The sequence below is a fragment of the Peromyscus californicus genome, unplaced genomic scaffold (assembly GCF_007827085.1).
Source record: "Peromyscus californicus insignis strain IS unplaced genomic scaffold, ASM782708v3 Scaffold_2__1_contigs__length_46816999, whole genome shotgun sequence".
In the NCBI taxonomy this organism is placed as follows: Eukaryota; Metazoa; Chordata; class Mammalia; order Rodentia; family Cricetidae; genus Peromyscus; species Peromyscus californicus.
This window is the reverse complement of record NW_026294540.1, coordinates 44646517-44663890: the sequence shown is the minus strand read 5'-3', so window position 1 is coordinate 44663890 and position 17374 is coordinate 44646517. Positions and strand designations below refer to the sequence as shown.

The following is a 17374-nucleotide window of genomic DNA, read 5'->3' as shown; positions in this document are numbered from 1 at the left end:
GCAGAGATTCACAGCCAAGCACCAGGCCAAGCTCTACGAGTCCAGTTGATGAGAGAAAAGAGGGATTCTATGAGCAAGAGGCATCATGATCACGGCGGGGAAACATACAGAGACAACCAAACTAAACTAGTGGGAACTCATGAACTGTGGACTAATAGCTGTGGAGCCCCCATGGAACCACACTAGGCCTTCTGCATAGGAGAGATAGTTGAATAGGTTGAACTGTTTAAGGCGCCCCCTGGCAGTGGGATCAGGATCCATCCCCGGTGCATGATCAGGCTTTTTGGAGCCCAGCGCCTATGGTGGGACACCTTACACAACCATGGTGCAGGGGGAGGGCTTTGGACCTGCCTATACAGAATATGCCAGGCTCTTCTGACTGCCCATTCGAGGGCTTGCCTTGGAGGAGGTAGGAATGGGGGGTGGGTTGGGAGGGAAGGCTGTGGGGCGAAAGGAGGGAAGAGAGGGGGATCTGTGGTTGGTACATAAATTGAATAGAAAATTTCTCAATAATAAAAAAAGAAGAAGAAAGAAATTAAAAGGATATTTATATTAAAAAACAATATTTCTCTCTTAGTGAGTTTATTTTCTGAAATTTCTTTTTTTTCTTTATGAATATTTATTTACTTATTTTGGTTTTTTTTATTTTGCAATACAATTCAGTTCTACATATCAGCCACAGATTCCCTTGTTCTCCCCCGTCCCGCCCCCCTTACCTTCCCCCCACCCTACTCCCCATTCCCACCTCCTCCGGGGCAAAGCCTTCCCTGCACACTGAGATCAACCTGGTAGACTCAGTCCAGGGAGGTCCAGTCGCCTCCTCCCAGGACGAGCCAAGCGATCCTGCATAGGCCCCAGGTTTCTAAGAGATGTAAAGTGTATAAATTTGAAAGACATTATAAGATAGCTCTCTATTAGTAATATAAGGTAGGATAGAAAGTGATTCAGGTATATTACTTACCAAAATAGCATAGATAATGGAATATTTTCACTGAATTTGTCAAATGCAAATGAATTAGACATTATTGATGTATTTATTGCTTGTACATATTGTGTATAGTTATTGTATGTATTGTATATAGTTTTACTTATATTAGTTATAACTTTTTTATTTTAGACAAAAAGGAGAAATGTGGTGATGTACTTTATCTCCCAATATACTGTGTCCCCCAATAAAATTTATCTGAGGATCAGAGGAAAAAACCAGCCACTATAATAAACATAGAAGTCAGGCAATGGTAGCACACATCTTTAATCCTATCATTCAGGAGGCAGGGATCTGTCTGGATTTCTGTGAGTTCAAGACCATACTGGGAACAGAGCCAAGCATGGTGGCAATGCCTTAATTCCAACACTTGTTAACCATGGAGCTGTGGAGGTCTGTACAGACAGATAGGAAGTGACAGAGCTGGGCAGGAAGAGGAAGTGATATAGCTGGACAGAGAGCAAATGAGATAGCAGAACAGAAAGGCATATAGGCATGGGTATACAGGAAGTAGGTCTTTTTGGAGACTAAGGAGTTAGTGAGATGAGGTTAGCTTGTGGCTTTTCCTATTTCCCTGATCTCTCAGGTTTTCACCCCTAAAAAAAAATCCAATATTTCTAACACAACTTTAATATTAATAGTTTTGGAAATTGTGTATGCAAGGATATATTTCTGTCCTTCCTTTAGACATGCTTCTTGCCATGATTGGAAGTCACTGTCTGTCTCATAAATATCTACATATTAATAGGTACATAGGGCTGGAGAACCAGCTCAGCAGTTCAGAGTGCAGGCTGCTCTCACAGAGAAACCTGAGTTCAGCTCCCAGTATACAAACCAGGCAGCTCACAAACATCAGTTACAATGAGAAATTGCATAAACATTGGTAATTTATTTCCTCTTTGTAAAACCTGTGGGCATGTTTCAGTATGAGCTATCTTAAACTGAGGGAAAATTAAGCATCAGCATGCATATATAAGGAAAATATATATATGTATACACATGATTTTGTGATTGTATATGAATACTCACAGAAACACACACTCATATATACAGTCATGAATGCTGATTTATTCATTCACTGTAGCATGAATGAACACACCCAAATTGAATTTCAATTTAAACTAATTCTATCTACCAGCATTATCCATCAATATGTGTGTGCTTGTGTGTATATGTATATGTACCTGCACATGTATATGTATATCTATACATATATCAAAGTCAAAATCAAAAGATTGATTTATTTCTAAATTGAAGATATCAAACAGAACTAAGGAGATGGCTCAGCACTTAATGTACTTGTAATATAAGCATGAAGTCCTGAATTTGATCATGCAGAAGGGAAATATAGAAAAGTGAGGTGTAGAACTGTGTTCCTGCATTCCCAATATGGCAGTCATGGAGACAGAGTGTCACTGTCCAGTTGAGCATAGCTAAATCAGAAAGCAAGGGTTTCAGAGAGAGACCATGTTTAAAATAAAATGGAGAAAAACTGAGGAAGGTAACCAGTGCTGACTGGGGCCTCAATGGGCACAGGCAGTGGCATGCATGAGAATTCACACACAAGCTCACAACAGAAGCTAAGAAATTAGAATATAAAAATAATTTAAAATTTCAAAGAGACATCACACAATCAATTCTCATAAATCTTTGCAGATATTTGTCTACATATTAAATGTTGAAATTCAGCCAGACCTGATGGAAGTTGCTTGGCCATTTGATCATAACTTCATTGATGAACAAGCCTTGATCTTGTGGACTCCTGGAGACAAACTCTCCTACTTTAACTAGAAATGAATAATGATTTGTATGTCCCATAAAATTTTGTACATCATACTTTTCCACATGATTCTTGTCCTCATCAAAGCATATTTGGTCTCCAGCAGCATTTGTAAATTGAATTGTTCTCAGAAAAGGATGAAGCTGGAGAGAGACAGCAATTGGATATGAGTAGTGCACACAAATCTCTCACTTACGGTCCCCAAGAGCAATCCTCTTTCTCTCTCCCTACTCTGGCTTTCTTCTTGAAGAGGCTTCATTTGAGCAATTTTCTCCCCCACTTGTTCCAGTGAGATGAACTTTTCTCCCTATGAAATTAATGTAGAAGTAGCTGAACACAAAGAAAAATGTTGTCTAAGGGGTGGAACATAGTGCAGGGTTGACCATGTTTTAGTGGGAACAAGGCCCTGTGTCTCTCCCTGGCAAGAGAAAAATGTCTCTAATTAGAAAATATAGATGTTTTCTGAGTGAACCTGGAGCAAAAGGGAAGCAACACTATGTCTATTGGTTTATAGGTGTTAAGATATTTACCTTCTTTATGGCACACCATGAACCTATGTGTGTATGGTTAGGTAGGTAGATAGGTATACACGTAGATAGAGAGATTGTCTGGACTTGATAATATTAGCAGTGTATGCAAAATTCCAAATTCTTGAAAATATATATTAATATACAGAAATTTTGTATGCCATTTGTACTTCAGGAAATTGGAAATAGACCCACTGCCTGCCTCCAATCCTTAATTCAATTTGGGTCACAACTTTTGTCTTTCAACTTTGATAAGAACAATATTGGAGTCAAAATTAAAACCTAAATGTTCTGTGATTAAGCTAGATTTTTAAAAAGTTTTCTTATATTTTTATATTAATTTATTTTGTGTATGAATTTCCTTCTTGGACATATGTATGTGCACTACACAAGTTCCTGGTGCCCATTAAGACCAGAAGAGAGTGCTGGATCCAGTTGAAGTGGAGTTGCAGACATTTGTAAGCTGCTATGTAGATATTAGGAATTGAACCTGCATCTTGTCAAGAGCAGCAGTTACATCTGCCTTCAGAGCCATCTCTGGTCCCTAGATTTCTTTATTTTTAATTCTGTGTATCGCCTATGTGTATGTATGTATATTCACAAACTGTATTCCTGATATCTTCAGAGAGCAGAAAAGTGTGTCACATTCCTTAGAACTGGAGTTACAGACAACTGTGAGCTGCCATGTTGGTGCTAACCACCAAACTCTGGTCCTCTGCAGGAGCATCAAGTGCCCCTAACTGCTGAGCCATCCCTCTCGCTTGATTTTATTATGTATTTAAATTAATACAATGGGTTAATAATTCATGTTCTGAGATTCATTGTTGTGTTAACTATTTAACAACTCGTTTCATAAAGAACCGTTTTTTAGATATTCAGTTATCTGTACAAGAGACACACTAACTTACCTAATACCACATCTCTGGATGCCATGTTCACAAACAGTGTCAACGTCTATGTCAAATATTATTGTTATCATAACTAAAAACTGCACAGTACACTAAACCTTCAGAGTTCATTTTCTACTTATCTACCTTAGACTGAATGAAAATGAAATAAAAATGAAGTTTGTTCAACAAACTTCTTGATGATCACCTATTTGAAGGGGAACATCAAGGCTCATATGTATAATTGAGTCCTAAGTTTATATCAGGAGGGTTTAAGCCCAAACATACCCACTTGTAACTATAAGAAGGAGATATGGCCTAGACTCATGAGCACCATCTGTATTCTAACATTTAATAATGGAAGCACAGTCTTTGGTTTCTCCTTCATTTTATCTTATTTAAGACAAAATAATCTGTAAAAAGCAATTTCTTTCTCAGTTACTTTTGAGGTTATGGCAGCCTATTTTTATTTTCCATAAAAGTTTCTCCCTATGGTCTTGGGTGGGTAAATATATATTATACTTTATGTGAAATAGCTGCTGTTAGATATGGTGACTATGTCTCTATCTGATGGCATCAGACATATTCCATGAAATTGTGTAAATTTTTATTATTGAACTTGCAAATTTTGACAATAATTGATTTTGGATATTTTAACAGAATTTCATCTCATAAAAGGAAAACATTTGTTAAAATATGCACAAATTTCATGTCTTGAAATCAAAGCTACAGTAGCCCAAATCATGCACCGTAATTACAAACACATACACACCCACGGTGAAAGAACCCTTTCCATTTTGCCTTTTATTTTTACTATAAGATGAAAATGTGTTGTGCGTTCGACCTCAGTCCCTCACCTACTAATAAGTTCCCAGTGCTTCCCTTGCTTTTGAGATAGGCTTACCTGCCAGCGTAGAAGCCTGTCATGGTTTGTGTCTTCATGAGGTCCCATTTCTGTTGTCCTCAAAAGCATTTTATGGAGGGCGTGGGCCATCGCATACACTGCATTCCATATGGAAAAGCTAGGCTCAGAAGTGATCATCACATTTATTTCTTGCTTTGTCTTTAGGGATGTATTCAGTGAGCAGGGTTTATGATTTCCACATAGCAGAGTAGGAGGTGAGCAATAAAAATTGTCAATCCAAAATTTATTGAAGTAAAGCTCATCTGGGTACTGGGAGGGTGTAAGTGCCTCTAGAAAGTGGTTGAAACCAGGGATATCTTTCTTCTTTGAAAATGAGAAGCTTCCTTCAAAAAAGTCCATCAAATCATTTTGCTCATTGAATACAGACTCTAAGTAAACTAAGTGGGACTTGGCCATGATCCACACCTTCCTTCTGGCTTTCATGATTTCATTTTCCATGCAGAAAAATACTAAGTCATCTATATCACCATAGAATACATGCACATTTGCTCGTGTATGTTGGATCAAATTCACCAACCCAACCTCAGATGTTAACTGTAACTTCCAATTAGCCTGGAGTTTTTCTGTAAAAGCCACACAGATATCTTCTGATACCATCTCTGCTTTCAGGTCAGAGAGGAACTCCTTTCCTTTCAGATCATTAGACACGATGAGCCCTACCCACTTCCAGCCAAAGTGCAGCAGTAGAGAGGTCACCCCTTGGGTTAGAGCTGTGTCTTTAGGAGACATCTGGTAAAGGGATGGGAATGTATCTTTGTCACTTAGCATAGAATCAAAAGTTCCATATGTGACCTGTAGAAGCAAACAGAAAAAAGGAGATTCTGAGTTTCTAGGTATTTGGAGTCTTCACCCTTAGAGAGGAAGTGAGTTCATTATAAGCATAAGGGGATCAGGAAACTGAATGTTGGTAAGGAGACTGTCTTCTGTGATATTAGCTTCTCTCTCTCATTGTGTGATGGAATACAGTCTTTGTCAAGTACTATGAGCTCTAAAATTACTATGAGTTCTGAAGCAAGTGAGTGAACAATATTCTGTTCATGTGAGATTTGAAAGGCATCATGGATTTCTCTTGTACCAATAACAATGGAACAGAGTATGGGGTGTAGAGATAGACTGCAGAAGCATTACCAAGTGCTTTACTCTGACCACAGGATATCACCTTCCCTAGAACCTCTGCCTTCAGGAATATAAATAAGACATTTTTTCACAGATTTCTCTCTTGCATTAGAAAAGAGCAAATTATGAATATCTGGGGGAATTTCACCAAGCATTGTTGCATTATACTTCCCAAATGATAGATTTGACAAAGTCATTACCAAGAAACTATTGTAAAATGCAAATCTCTGAGATAGATGGAAATTCCTGCGTATATAATTTTTTCTTACTTCAGGATACAGTAAATGTATGAATTGTTTCACTGAGTGATAATAATCAGTTTTACACTGTCTGGTTTTCTAATTTTGATTATCCATGAGTAAGGCACTCACCAAATATTTTCTCTATTTGCAGTGATGCCTACTGATGGTTGCTTTGCTTCAGTAGTGCCTGGCAAGAGCTAAATGTTGGGATGTATAAGTGGATGTTCTCTGTGAGTGGTACTCTGAGAACTACTTTCCAGAATGAGAAAATAAACTCCTTGGAACATTTTCATTTGTGATGGCCCAAGGATTGTCCCAGATTTGTTTACATGTCCTGAACTTACTATTCCTCTATCTGTCAGTCATTGAACACAGGATTAACTATAAGATGTTTATACCCCAGCTTGGGCAGTTAGTTATCTGGGTTGTATGTTTGACTTACGAACAGCACTCAGCTATGAGCTCCCACAGTATATCTTGCCAATGACTGGAGATAGAATCATGAATATTACTAAGTGATCTTCTTACAAATCCACAGTATTTACTGCTCATGTTTTTCATCACACTCCACTGTTTACCACAGCAGGATCCATGTAATTCTTTCACTTACATTTGAAACCACCAGCAGCAAACATAGACAACTTCTCCATTTTCTTTTGGTCAGATTTTTTATGTGATTATGGACACCAAAACTTACTTGTGGAACTTTGTAGAGCTCTAAAAGTGTTCCAATTGAAGCAGAAAATTCAGGCCTGGTTCCCGCAATGATTCCAAGAGCTTTGTGTTGAGTTTTGCATTTGTAGTTAGGGATAAACTCACTCCTTCCAGACAGCCACATCAGAGGGCCCTCCAAGATTCTCCGGTGGGAGTTAAAGGCATTGTAGAGGTGGAACCCCAAGGTCACATTGGGAAGCAGGTGGACATCCTTATTGATCTCCTCAATGGCAAAGTAGAAGGCCAGCAAATATTGATAGTTTTTCCATCTCCCTCTAAATAGGAGGGGAAGAATGTTGTGCACATCAGGCCATTGTTCTTAGAAACTCCTTAGCAAATTCAGGAAATTAGAAGTCATTAAGCTCTGACTTCTTTTCTGACACATAAAGCTTGTGTGAATGAGCCCCTGACAGCTCAGAAACATCATGGAATGACTCATGAAGTCTCAGTACTTGGTTTCTTGAAGAGCATAGTGTGGATTTAGTGTCACTTGTCTGTGTCCTGTGGCTAATCAGTACATGGTGCTTATGATGTTTCTATTCATGGAAGCATTGGGCAAGGGAAGACACTAATGTTCTCTCTAGGATTGTGAATAAGAGTTTCATATCCTTTTATTTTGTGATGATTTGATTTCATACTCATTCTTGAAAAGTGTAATAATTTTGTTTGCATGCACGCCTAGTGTTAAAGGGTTTCTTATGGAGATAGACAGATAGCTAGGCATTAGGCATTCTGCCTCCTCTTGTAGAAAACCTTGCAACAATCCCAGAACCTACATGGTGGCTCAGAACCATCTGTAGATCCAGTCAGGAGCTCCTCTTCTAGCATATTTGGGCCCAAGGCACACATGTGGCATACACACATATATAATAAGTAAACCACTCAAACACCTGACATAAAAATAAATAAACCTTTTTGGAAGTGCTTCTGGGGCTTGAGAAGTGACTGAGAGGTTAAGACTACTTGCTGCTCTTGGGGAGCACTCTAACAGGTCAAAGAAGCTACTCTTTGGGTTACAAGTGTGTGCAACACCAGTTTTAGGAAATTATGTGTTCTCCTCTGGCCTCTTCAGTCAGAAGGCACAAACATGGTGCCCAGATAGACATATAGGGAAAACACTCATAGACATAAAATAAAAAAAAAACAACAATCAAAAAACTAATAAAGCAAGAAAAGAGAATTTCTCTAAGCTTGCAGATTAAATGAGGGATAGAGTCTCCTGTGTAAGCCAGTGAAAGAATCAAAGTAAGTGGAAATAGAATATGAAAAGAGGAAAAGCCCCCAAATCAATAAAGGCAGTGAAGAGTGCTCAGAATGAGAGGAAAGGAAACTTTGGAAGCAGGAAGTTGGACTGAACTGTCTCACACATGTCATTTGATGGTTGGGGAGCGGTCCCTGGGAGCTATTTTCAAAACCTGGGTTAGATGAGAGCCTGGCTAGTCCCACTGCAGACAAGTAAGAGAATTCATGAGGCTCAAGTCCCCTGGGTTCTGTTGAAGCAGAATCTACCTAGAGGCCTGTGGGCAGCAGGAAGAAATGCAGTTTGTTTACACTGTGTTAATTTGAGGTCTATGGCTAGATCCTCTGTTAAGAGAGAATCTGTTGTTCAAAACCTGGCAACTGACAGCAATCAAGGGAGGAAGAAATTATTCTTCCCCAGGGATTATCCAATACCAAATAGTCAGCAGTAAAAGTGTATACATGGCTATAAATGTATACATGTGTACACATGTATGCATGTGTATAAATGAATACATGTGCATAAGTGCATCTATGTGTACACATGTATGCATGTGTAATCATGTGAGCATGTGTATAAATGAATACATGTATATAAATGTATGCATGTATATAAATACATATATCGTAAAAATGCATAGATGTGTATAAATGTATTCATGTGTAAAATGCATATGTGTATATAAATGTATGCATGAGTATAAATGCATGCAGGTTTATAAATGCATACATATGTATAAATATATGCATGTATAGCATGCTATAGTAAATGCATGCTTATAAAAGAATACAAGTGTATAAATGCATGTATGTGTATAAATGAATACTTGTGTATGAATTATGAATTTCTATAAATGCATACATGCGTACAAAACATCAAATGTGTACAAATGCATACATGTGAATAAATATACATGTGTAGAAGTATAAGCATGTGTATAAATGCATACACGTGAATATAATTGTATATTTTTGTATAAATACATACATGTGTACAAATGCATACATGTGTATAATTGTATGCATGTTTATAAATGCATATGTGAGAATCCCTGGAAAGTGCTGTGTCTGCAGACTGGCTGAATAGAACTTCTGTGATATGGAGAGGTTGAAGTGTTGTAGGTCTAGAGACTCATTAACTTATTCCAGGCTACCATTTCTTGGACATGATTGCAGGTGAGCTAACCTCCTATAACTAGTTAATTAAATACTTTTGAAATCTACTAACTTATGAGACAACTGACTTCCAACAACCTAAAAGCCAAAAACGACATCGCATAGCATCTTGGGTCTGTGGGATAAGTTTTCCCATCTTGCCAGTGACTTCCTCTCTGTTGTTTCCACTAATCTTTTGATTTACAAATTTCTTATATTTTACTACGAAAACTTCATGAAACTGCCCCCATCTTGGAACAAGGTGTCTGGGGTCAGCCAAATCTGTGTTCACCAGCCATAGTCACTCAAATTTGGTTCTAGAATGAATTGTCTCTTCTTCTGTTTGATCTGAGGGCTGAGGTTTTTCCTATGACACAAAAGCAATACTCAACATGAAACAATTGATTCAGCTGGTTATATTTGTGTACTTATATATTTATATACGTGTGCACCCTTCTTCATAAAAATAATAAAACAAAATTAATTTGAGAGGGAGTGGAACTGGGAGGACAGGATAGAGTTGGAGGTAGAAAATGAAAGAGGAAATGATAGAATTGTATCTTAAATATTGAGGTGTTAGGCATCAGAAAGATCAAAATATATTGTCTGAGATATTTTTATGAGTACTATATTTAGTCTGCCACATGTCCTGAGTGATAGAAAGTATAGAACGTGTATGTTAGAGAGCAGGACTGCAGGAAAATTATGAACCAAAGGAATCAAACAGCAGGTAAGCTATTCCAGGAAGGACATAAGAAAGAGAGCCCATCACATGGAAAGGGATGCTGCTCCTTTGTTATTTCAGACATTTTCTTCTGACAAATCTCTGGGTCACTTGAAGACACCCATGACTGAAATTCTTATCACCGGGACACTTATCTGTCTCTCTCACATCCTTGCTCTCCCTGCCAGTGTGTTCCCTCCTTACTTGTGGAGCTTGCTCTGCATACTCCTCACATGCCTTCTCCAATCTCTTTTCCTCCTCAGACTTAGAGATTCCATTAATCCTAGTTGTCTTTTTGCAAATGGCTTAGCCTCAGGACAGCTCAGTGACCATAAATGTCACACTAGATTTCCAAATGCCCACAGACTGTAACAATTTCTGTCATCAAAAGCATATGATCCCAAACTAAACTCTCTCTCTCTCTCTCTCTCTCTCTCTCTCTCTCTCTCTCTCTCTCTCTCTCTCTCTCTCTCTCTCTCTTTCTTCTCTCAAAAATCTCTTATCTCCTGGTCTTAGCTCCCTGCTCTTGTGTTATCTCAGAGCCCTGTTTCCTCTCTGCTTGCTCCAGTCCCTTCTCTCATCACTGGATACAGTTTTACAAACATTCATATATCTTTTGGGGTATGGATAATACTAAAATTGTTTCATGCTCTTGTATTCTATAAATAAAGTGTGGGAGTGGGTTTTAGTTCTCCCCCTCCAGACCTGAGCATCCTGTTTAAGAGTTTCTTTCAAATCTGTCCTGTGTCAGGTGAGCCACCTCAACAAGAGAAATAAAGAAAACAGAATAGCACAGGAAAAGATGTTGCATGTTTAAAAACAGCTAAAAATTAAATTATTCCCAATACAGATCAAGGCTGATAATCTACTCCCCTGTCTTAGATCCCTAAAACTTTTACTAAAGTATAAATTTTATCTTTATGTTTTTAAACTTTCTCTATCTCAGGGTTTGTAAATTCATTGAATGTGGTTTAAAAATCTGTAAAAATCTGTAATAAAAAAGTCAGGTTAAAATTTATTTTTAAAAAGGATTAAGAGATTAAAAATCTATATCCTGCTTCTGTGTAACTTTAATTTAACTCTTGTTCTGGAAGATCCATCTGACACAGCACACTGTATATGTGACTTTAATTCAATTACTGTTTGTGGAAAACAGAACTTACAGCAAATGTTTGATGAATCTGCCAGCTCTCATGGGACCAAGAGGTGAGTGACTATTCTCCCACCCAGAGAGTCCTGCCTCTAGGTCCAGGCCCTGGGACAAAGCCAGTCCCCAAGAACCCCAACCCAACTCTGTCCCAGTTGCTGGCCAGCAAGAAAAAGTCCTGTGTGTAGACTCCCCTGCCAAAATCCCCCATTGGACCCTGCAATCTACAAGACCAATGCCCTACCCCAATACCCATCTGCCTGTGACCCCAGTAAATTCCAGAGACAAGGAATCCACCTGCTCTCATTGGACCAAGAGGTGAGTGACAGTTCTCCCACCCAAAGAGTGCTGCCTCAAGGATCCAGGCTCTGGGACACAGCCAGGCCTGGAAAGCCCCGCTCAACTCTGCCCAAGTTGCCAGCCAGTAGGAAAAACTCCTGTGAGCAGGCTCCTCCACCAAAACCCCCCATCGGACCCTGCATTCTACAGGACCCACACCTTACCACAATAACCATCCACCTGCGACACCAGTAACTTCCTGATACATGAAAAATGCCAGCTCTCATTGGACCAAAAGTTGCTGGCCAGGAGGTAAGATTCCTGCATCAGGCTCCCCTACCAAAACTCCCCATAGGACCCAGCAATCTACAAGACCCATGCCCTACCCCAAGACCCATCACCCTAGGATACCAGTAGCTTCCTGAGACACACAATCTGCTAGCTCATATTGGACCAAAAAAAGCTTCCTGAGACATAGAATCTGCCAGCTCTGACTGGACCAAGAGCCCTGATAAGACCAAGAGAGGCCCCCTGAGTCACAGAATCAGCTAGCTTGGACTGAACCAAGAGAAGTTCCCTGACATATAGAATCTGCCAGCTTCAATTAGACCAAGAGCTAAGATTGGACCCAGAAGGGCCCCCCTGCGACACAGACACAGAAAGAACAGAGTGGACCAAGAGCAGCTCACTTGGACACAGGCACCTCTTGCAACTATTGGAGGAAGAGATGGGTAGACACCAGTGGAAAAATACATACAACAACATAAAGAACAATATGGCATCACTAGAACCTAGCCCTCCTACAACAAACAGCAAGACCTGAACATCACAATGTAGAAGAAGCAGAAGAAGGTAACCTTAAAAATAACTTGATAAAGATGCTAGAGGCCTTTAAAGAGAAAATGAAATTTTCCCTTAAAGAAATTGAGGGAAAGACAAACAAAAAATTGGAAGAAATCAATAAATTCCTTAAAGAAAACCATGAAAAAGCAATTAAACATGTGAAGGAAACAGTTCAAGACCTGAAAAGGGAAACAGAAACAATGAAGAAGACACAAACAGAGGAAGTGCTGGAAATAGAAAATCTGATTAAACAAACAGGAAACACAGATGCAAGCATAACCAACAGAATACAAGAGATGGAAGAGAGAATCTCTGGTATAGAAGATACAGCAGAGGAAATAGATTCATTGGTCAAAGAAAACAGTAAAGCCAAAAGAATCATAACACAAAATGTCCAGGAAATCTTGAATACCATGAAAAGGCAAAACCTATGAATAATAGGGATAGAAGAAGGAGAAGAATACCAACTCAAAGGCACAGAAAATATATTCAACAAAATCATGAAAGAAAACTTTCCCAACATAAAGAAGGAAATACCTATGAAGATACAAGAAGCTTATAGAACACCAAATAGACTAGAACCCCCAAAAAAAGTCTTCTAACCACATAATAATTAAACCACTAAACATACAGAATAAAGAAAGAATATTAAGAGCAGCAAAGTTTCTCCTTTCTCAGTCAAGTGACTTATAAAGGCAGACCCATCAGAATAACACCTGACTTCTCAATGGAGACTTTGAAAGCCAGAAGGTCCTGGACAGATGTAATGCAGACAATAAGAGATAATGAATGCCAGCCGAGATTAATATACCCAGCAAAACTTTCAATCACCATAGACAGACTGAACAAGACATTACAAGACAAAACCAGATTTAAATAATACTTATCCACAAATCCAGCCCTACAGAAAGCACTAGAAGGAAAACTCCAACCTAAGGAAGTCAGATGTACCCTTGAAACTACAAGCAACAGATAACCCCAAAAGAAGGAAAATATACACACACTATAACCAAAAAAATCACTGGTTATTAACATCCCTTAATATCAATGGACTCGATTCTCCTATAAAAAGGCATAGGCTAACAGAATGGATACAAAATCAGGAACTATTCTTCTGCTGCACACACCTCAATTTCAAAGATAGCCACTACCTCAGAGTGAAAGACTGAGAAAAGTCTTTGCAATCAAATGGACTTAAGAAGCAAGCTGGTGTAGCTATCCTAATATCTAACAAAATAGACTTCAAACTAAAATCAATCAGGAAGGACACTACATATTCATCACAGGAAAGATCCACCAAGATGAAGTCTCAATTCTGAACACTTAAGCCCCAAATACAAAAACACCCACATATGTAAAAGAAACATTACTAAAGCTTAAATCACTCATCAAACCCCACACATTAATAGTAGGAGACTTCAACACCCCACTCTCACCACTGGATAGATCTGTCAGATCGAAACTTAACAGAGAAATAAGGGACCTCACAGATGTTATGACTAAAATGGACTTAATTGATATCTACAGAACATTCTACCCTAACAACAAAGAATATACATTCTTCTCAGCACCCCATGGAACTTTCTCTAAAATCAACCAGATACTCAGTCACGGAGCAAATCTCAACAGATACAAAAAAATGGAATAACCTCATGTATTCAATTGGACCACCATGGCTTAAAGTTAGATTTCAACAACAAAAATTACAGAAAGCCTACAACCTCATGGAAACTGAATAATGCCCAACTGAATCACCACTGGGTCAAGAAAGAAATAAAGAAAGCCAATAAAGACTTCCTAGAATTCAATGAAAATGAATGTACTACATACCAAACTTATGGGATGCCATGAAATCTGTGCTAAGAGGAAAATTCATAGCACTAAATGCCCACATAAAGAAGTTGGGGAAATTTCACACTAGTGACATAACAGCACACTTAAAAAGCTCTAGAACAAAAAGAAGCAAACTCACCCAGGAGGAATAGTTGCCAGGAAATAATCAAATTGAGAGTTGAAATCAATAAAATAGAAACAAAGAAAACAAATCAAAGAATCAATAAAGCAAAGAGTTGGTTCTTTGAGAAAATCAACAAGATAAACAAGCCCTTATCCAAGCTAACCAAAAGGCAGAGAGAGAGCATCTAAATTAACAAAATCTGAAATGAAAAGAGAGACATAACAACAGACAACAAGGAAATATAGAGAATCACCAGGTCATACTTCAAACACCTGTACTCCCCAAAATTAGAAAATTTAAAAGAAATGGACAATTTTCTGTTTAGGTACCATATACCAAAGTCAAACCAAGATAAGATAAACAATTTTAATAGACCAATATCCCCTCAGGAAATAGAAACAGTCATTAAAAGTCTCCCAATCAAAAAAAGCACAGGACCAGATGGTTTTGAAGCAGAATTCTACCAGATTTTCAAAAAACATTTAATGTCAATACTCTTCAAATTGTTCCACACAATAGAAACAGATGGAACATTACCAAACTCCTTTTGTGAGGCTATAGTTACTCTGATTCCCAAGCCACACAAAGATGCAACAAAGAAAGAGAGTTACAGACCAATCTCCCTCATGAACATTGATGCAAAAATACTCAATAAAATATTGGCAAACCAAATCCAAGAACACATCAAAAAATTATCCACCATGATCAAGTAGACTTCACCTCAGAGATGCAAAGATGGTTGAACACACGAAAATCTGTCAGTGTAATATACCATATAAAAAAACTGAAAAAAAAACACATGATCATCTCATTAGATGCTGAAAAGGCCTTTGACAAAATCTAACACCCCTTCATGGTAAAGGTCTTGGAGAGATCAGTAATACAAGGAACATACATAAACATAATAAAGGCAATTTACAGCAAGCCAACAGCCAACATCAAAGTAAATGGAGAGAAATTCAAAGTGATTCCACTAAAATCAGGAACAAGACAAGGCTGTCTACTCTCCCAATATCTATTCAATATAATACTTGAAGTTCTAGCCAGAGCAAGAAGACAAATAAAAGAGATCAAAGGAATACAAATTGGAAAGGAAGAAGTCAAACTTTCGCTATTTGTAGACAATATGATAGTATACATAAGTGACCCCAAAAATTCTACCAGGGAACTTCTGCAGCTGATAAACACTTTCATTAATGTGGCAGGATACAAGATTAACTCAATAAAAATTTAGCTCTCCTACATACAAATGATAAATGGGCTGAGAAAGAAACCAGAGAAACATCCCCTACAAAAGCCACAAATAATATAAAATACCTTGGGGTAACTCTAACTAAGCAAGTGAAAGACCTGTATCACAAAAACTTCAAGTCTTTGAAGAAAGAAACTGAAGGCGATATCAGAAAATGGAAAGATCTCCCACTCTCATTGATAGGTAGGATTAACATAGTTAAAATGACAATCTTACCAAAAGCAATCTACAGATTGAATGCAGTCTCCATCAAAATCCCAACACAATTTTTCCCATACCTGGTAAGAACAATACTCAACTTCATATGGAAAAACAAAAAACCCAAGATAAATAAAACAAACCTGTACAATAAAGCAACCTCTGGAGGCATCACCATCCCTGTCCTCAAGCTCTACTAGAGCTATAGTCATAAAAACAGCTTTTTATTGGCATAAAAAAAAGGTATGTGGACCAACAGAATCAAACTGAAGACCTGACATTAATCCACATGCCTATGGACATCTGATTTTTGACAAAGAAGCCAAAACTGTACAATGTCTACTGTATTTATGGTTTAAGGTTTTACTTTGATGCTAAAGGGTCTTCAATTAAATCTTCAATTCAAAATTTTAAGGCTCAGATTGACAGGGATAAAACTGTAAAATTCTAATCTTATACAAACTATGAACTTGGTATAAATTGCAGAAGATAATTAATACATGCAAGTTAATGGTCAGTTGTAGTTAGACAGGCCCATGGGGTCAAGGAAATTGGCTCAGACCAGTAGCCAAGGCATGCACATAATGTACTTCCAACCTGGAGCCAACCTGGAGTCTGACTGAGGGCCTAGCAATAGGAGCTATCAGAGTTCCTGGTCACTGTCAGAGGTCCTGACTGCTGTCAGAGTTCCTGATCATGCAGAGTCTGCCTAGGACATAGCAACAGTCCCTGCCTAAGTTCCTGATCATGCCCATCCAATGAGGGATGACCACACAGACTGAGCACTGGGAGGAGGGTATATAAGGCCTTCCCTGTTATTAAATAAGGGAATTCGTTATTTGCCTTCAATGGACTCTTGGTGTCTGTGCTGTTGATGCCATGCCTTCTCACCCCCTCCCCCAAGGGAGCCATTAGAATCTAAGCAACAGTCAGTTACTTTATAAATGATTAAATTTTTTACTGTGCTCCAAACTAGGGTTTTGGTAATGCTGAGTATAAATAATTGTAATTCATTTACAGAGGGGCAAGCCATAGCCTTCTGTACATGTTATCAAGGACAAGCATGAAGCAAGTAACTGAAAATAAGTTTGTTTAAAATCAGGTATAGTTAATAAATTAGATGATGTCCCTCACACTGCTCAGAGAGATCTGCTGAATATGGAATGTAGAGTATTTAACAAAAAAAAGTTTCCCCTGATATACAAAAAAACCAGCTTCTAGAATCAGCTTCTAAGACTATTCACAAATATGTTGGAAGAACATACTCCACCTTGGCCTTTCCTCAGTTGTGCTAATGTGGACAACAGGGCTCATACCTGGCACACAATTTACCCACCACCAGGTCCCCATGAACATGTGGACACTGTTGAGTTGAATGCCCTACTCTGCCCAGCCAAGGTAGGT

General features: G+C 38.4%; 1 protein-coding gene across 1 annotated transcript in view; it reads right to left on the bottom strand.

Moving 5' to 3' along the window:
- LOC128120569 (vomeronasal type-2 receptor 116-like) overlaps positions 1-17374 on the bottom strand; it is a 52389-nt gene that overhangs the window by 29986 nt on the left and 5029 nt on the right. Inside the window, exons 2-4 of the mRNA XM_052754729.1 lie at positions 7160-7451; positions 5084-5896; positions 2681-2908 (exon numbers count right to left, since the gene is read on the bottom strand). Coding sequence (XP_052610689.1) covers positions 2681-2908; positions 5084-5896; positions 7160-7451 — 1333 coding nt within the window. The remainder of the gene's footprint in view (positions 1-2680; positions 2909-5083; positions 5897-7159; positions 7452-17374) is intronic.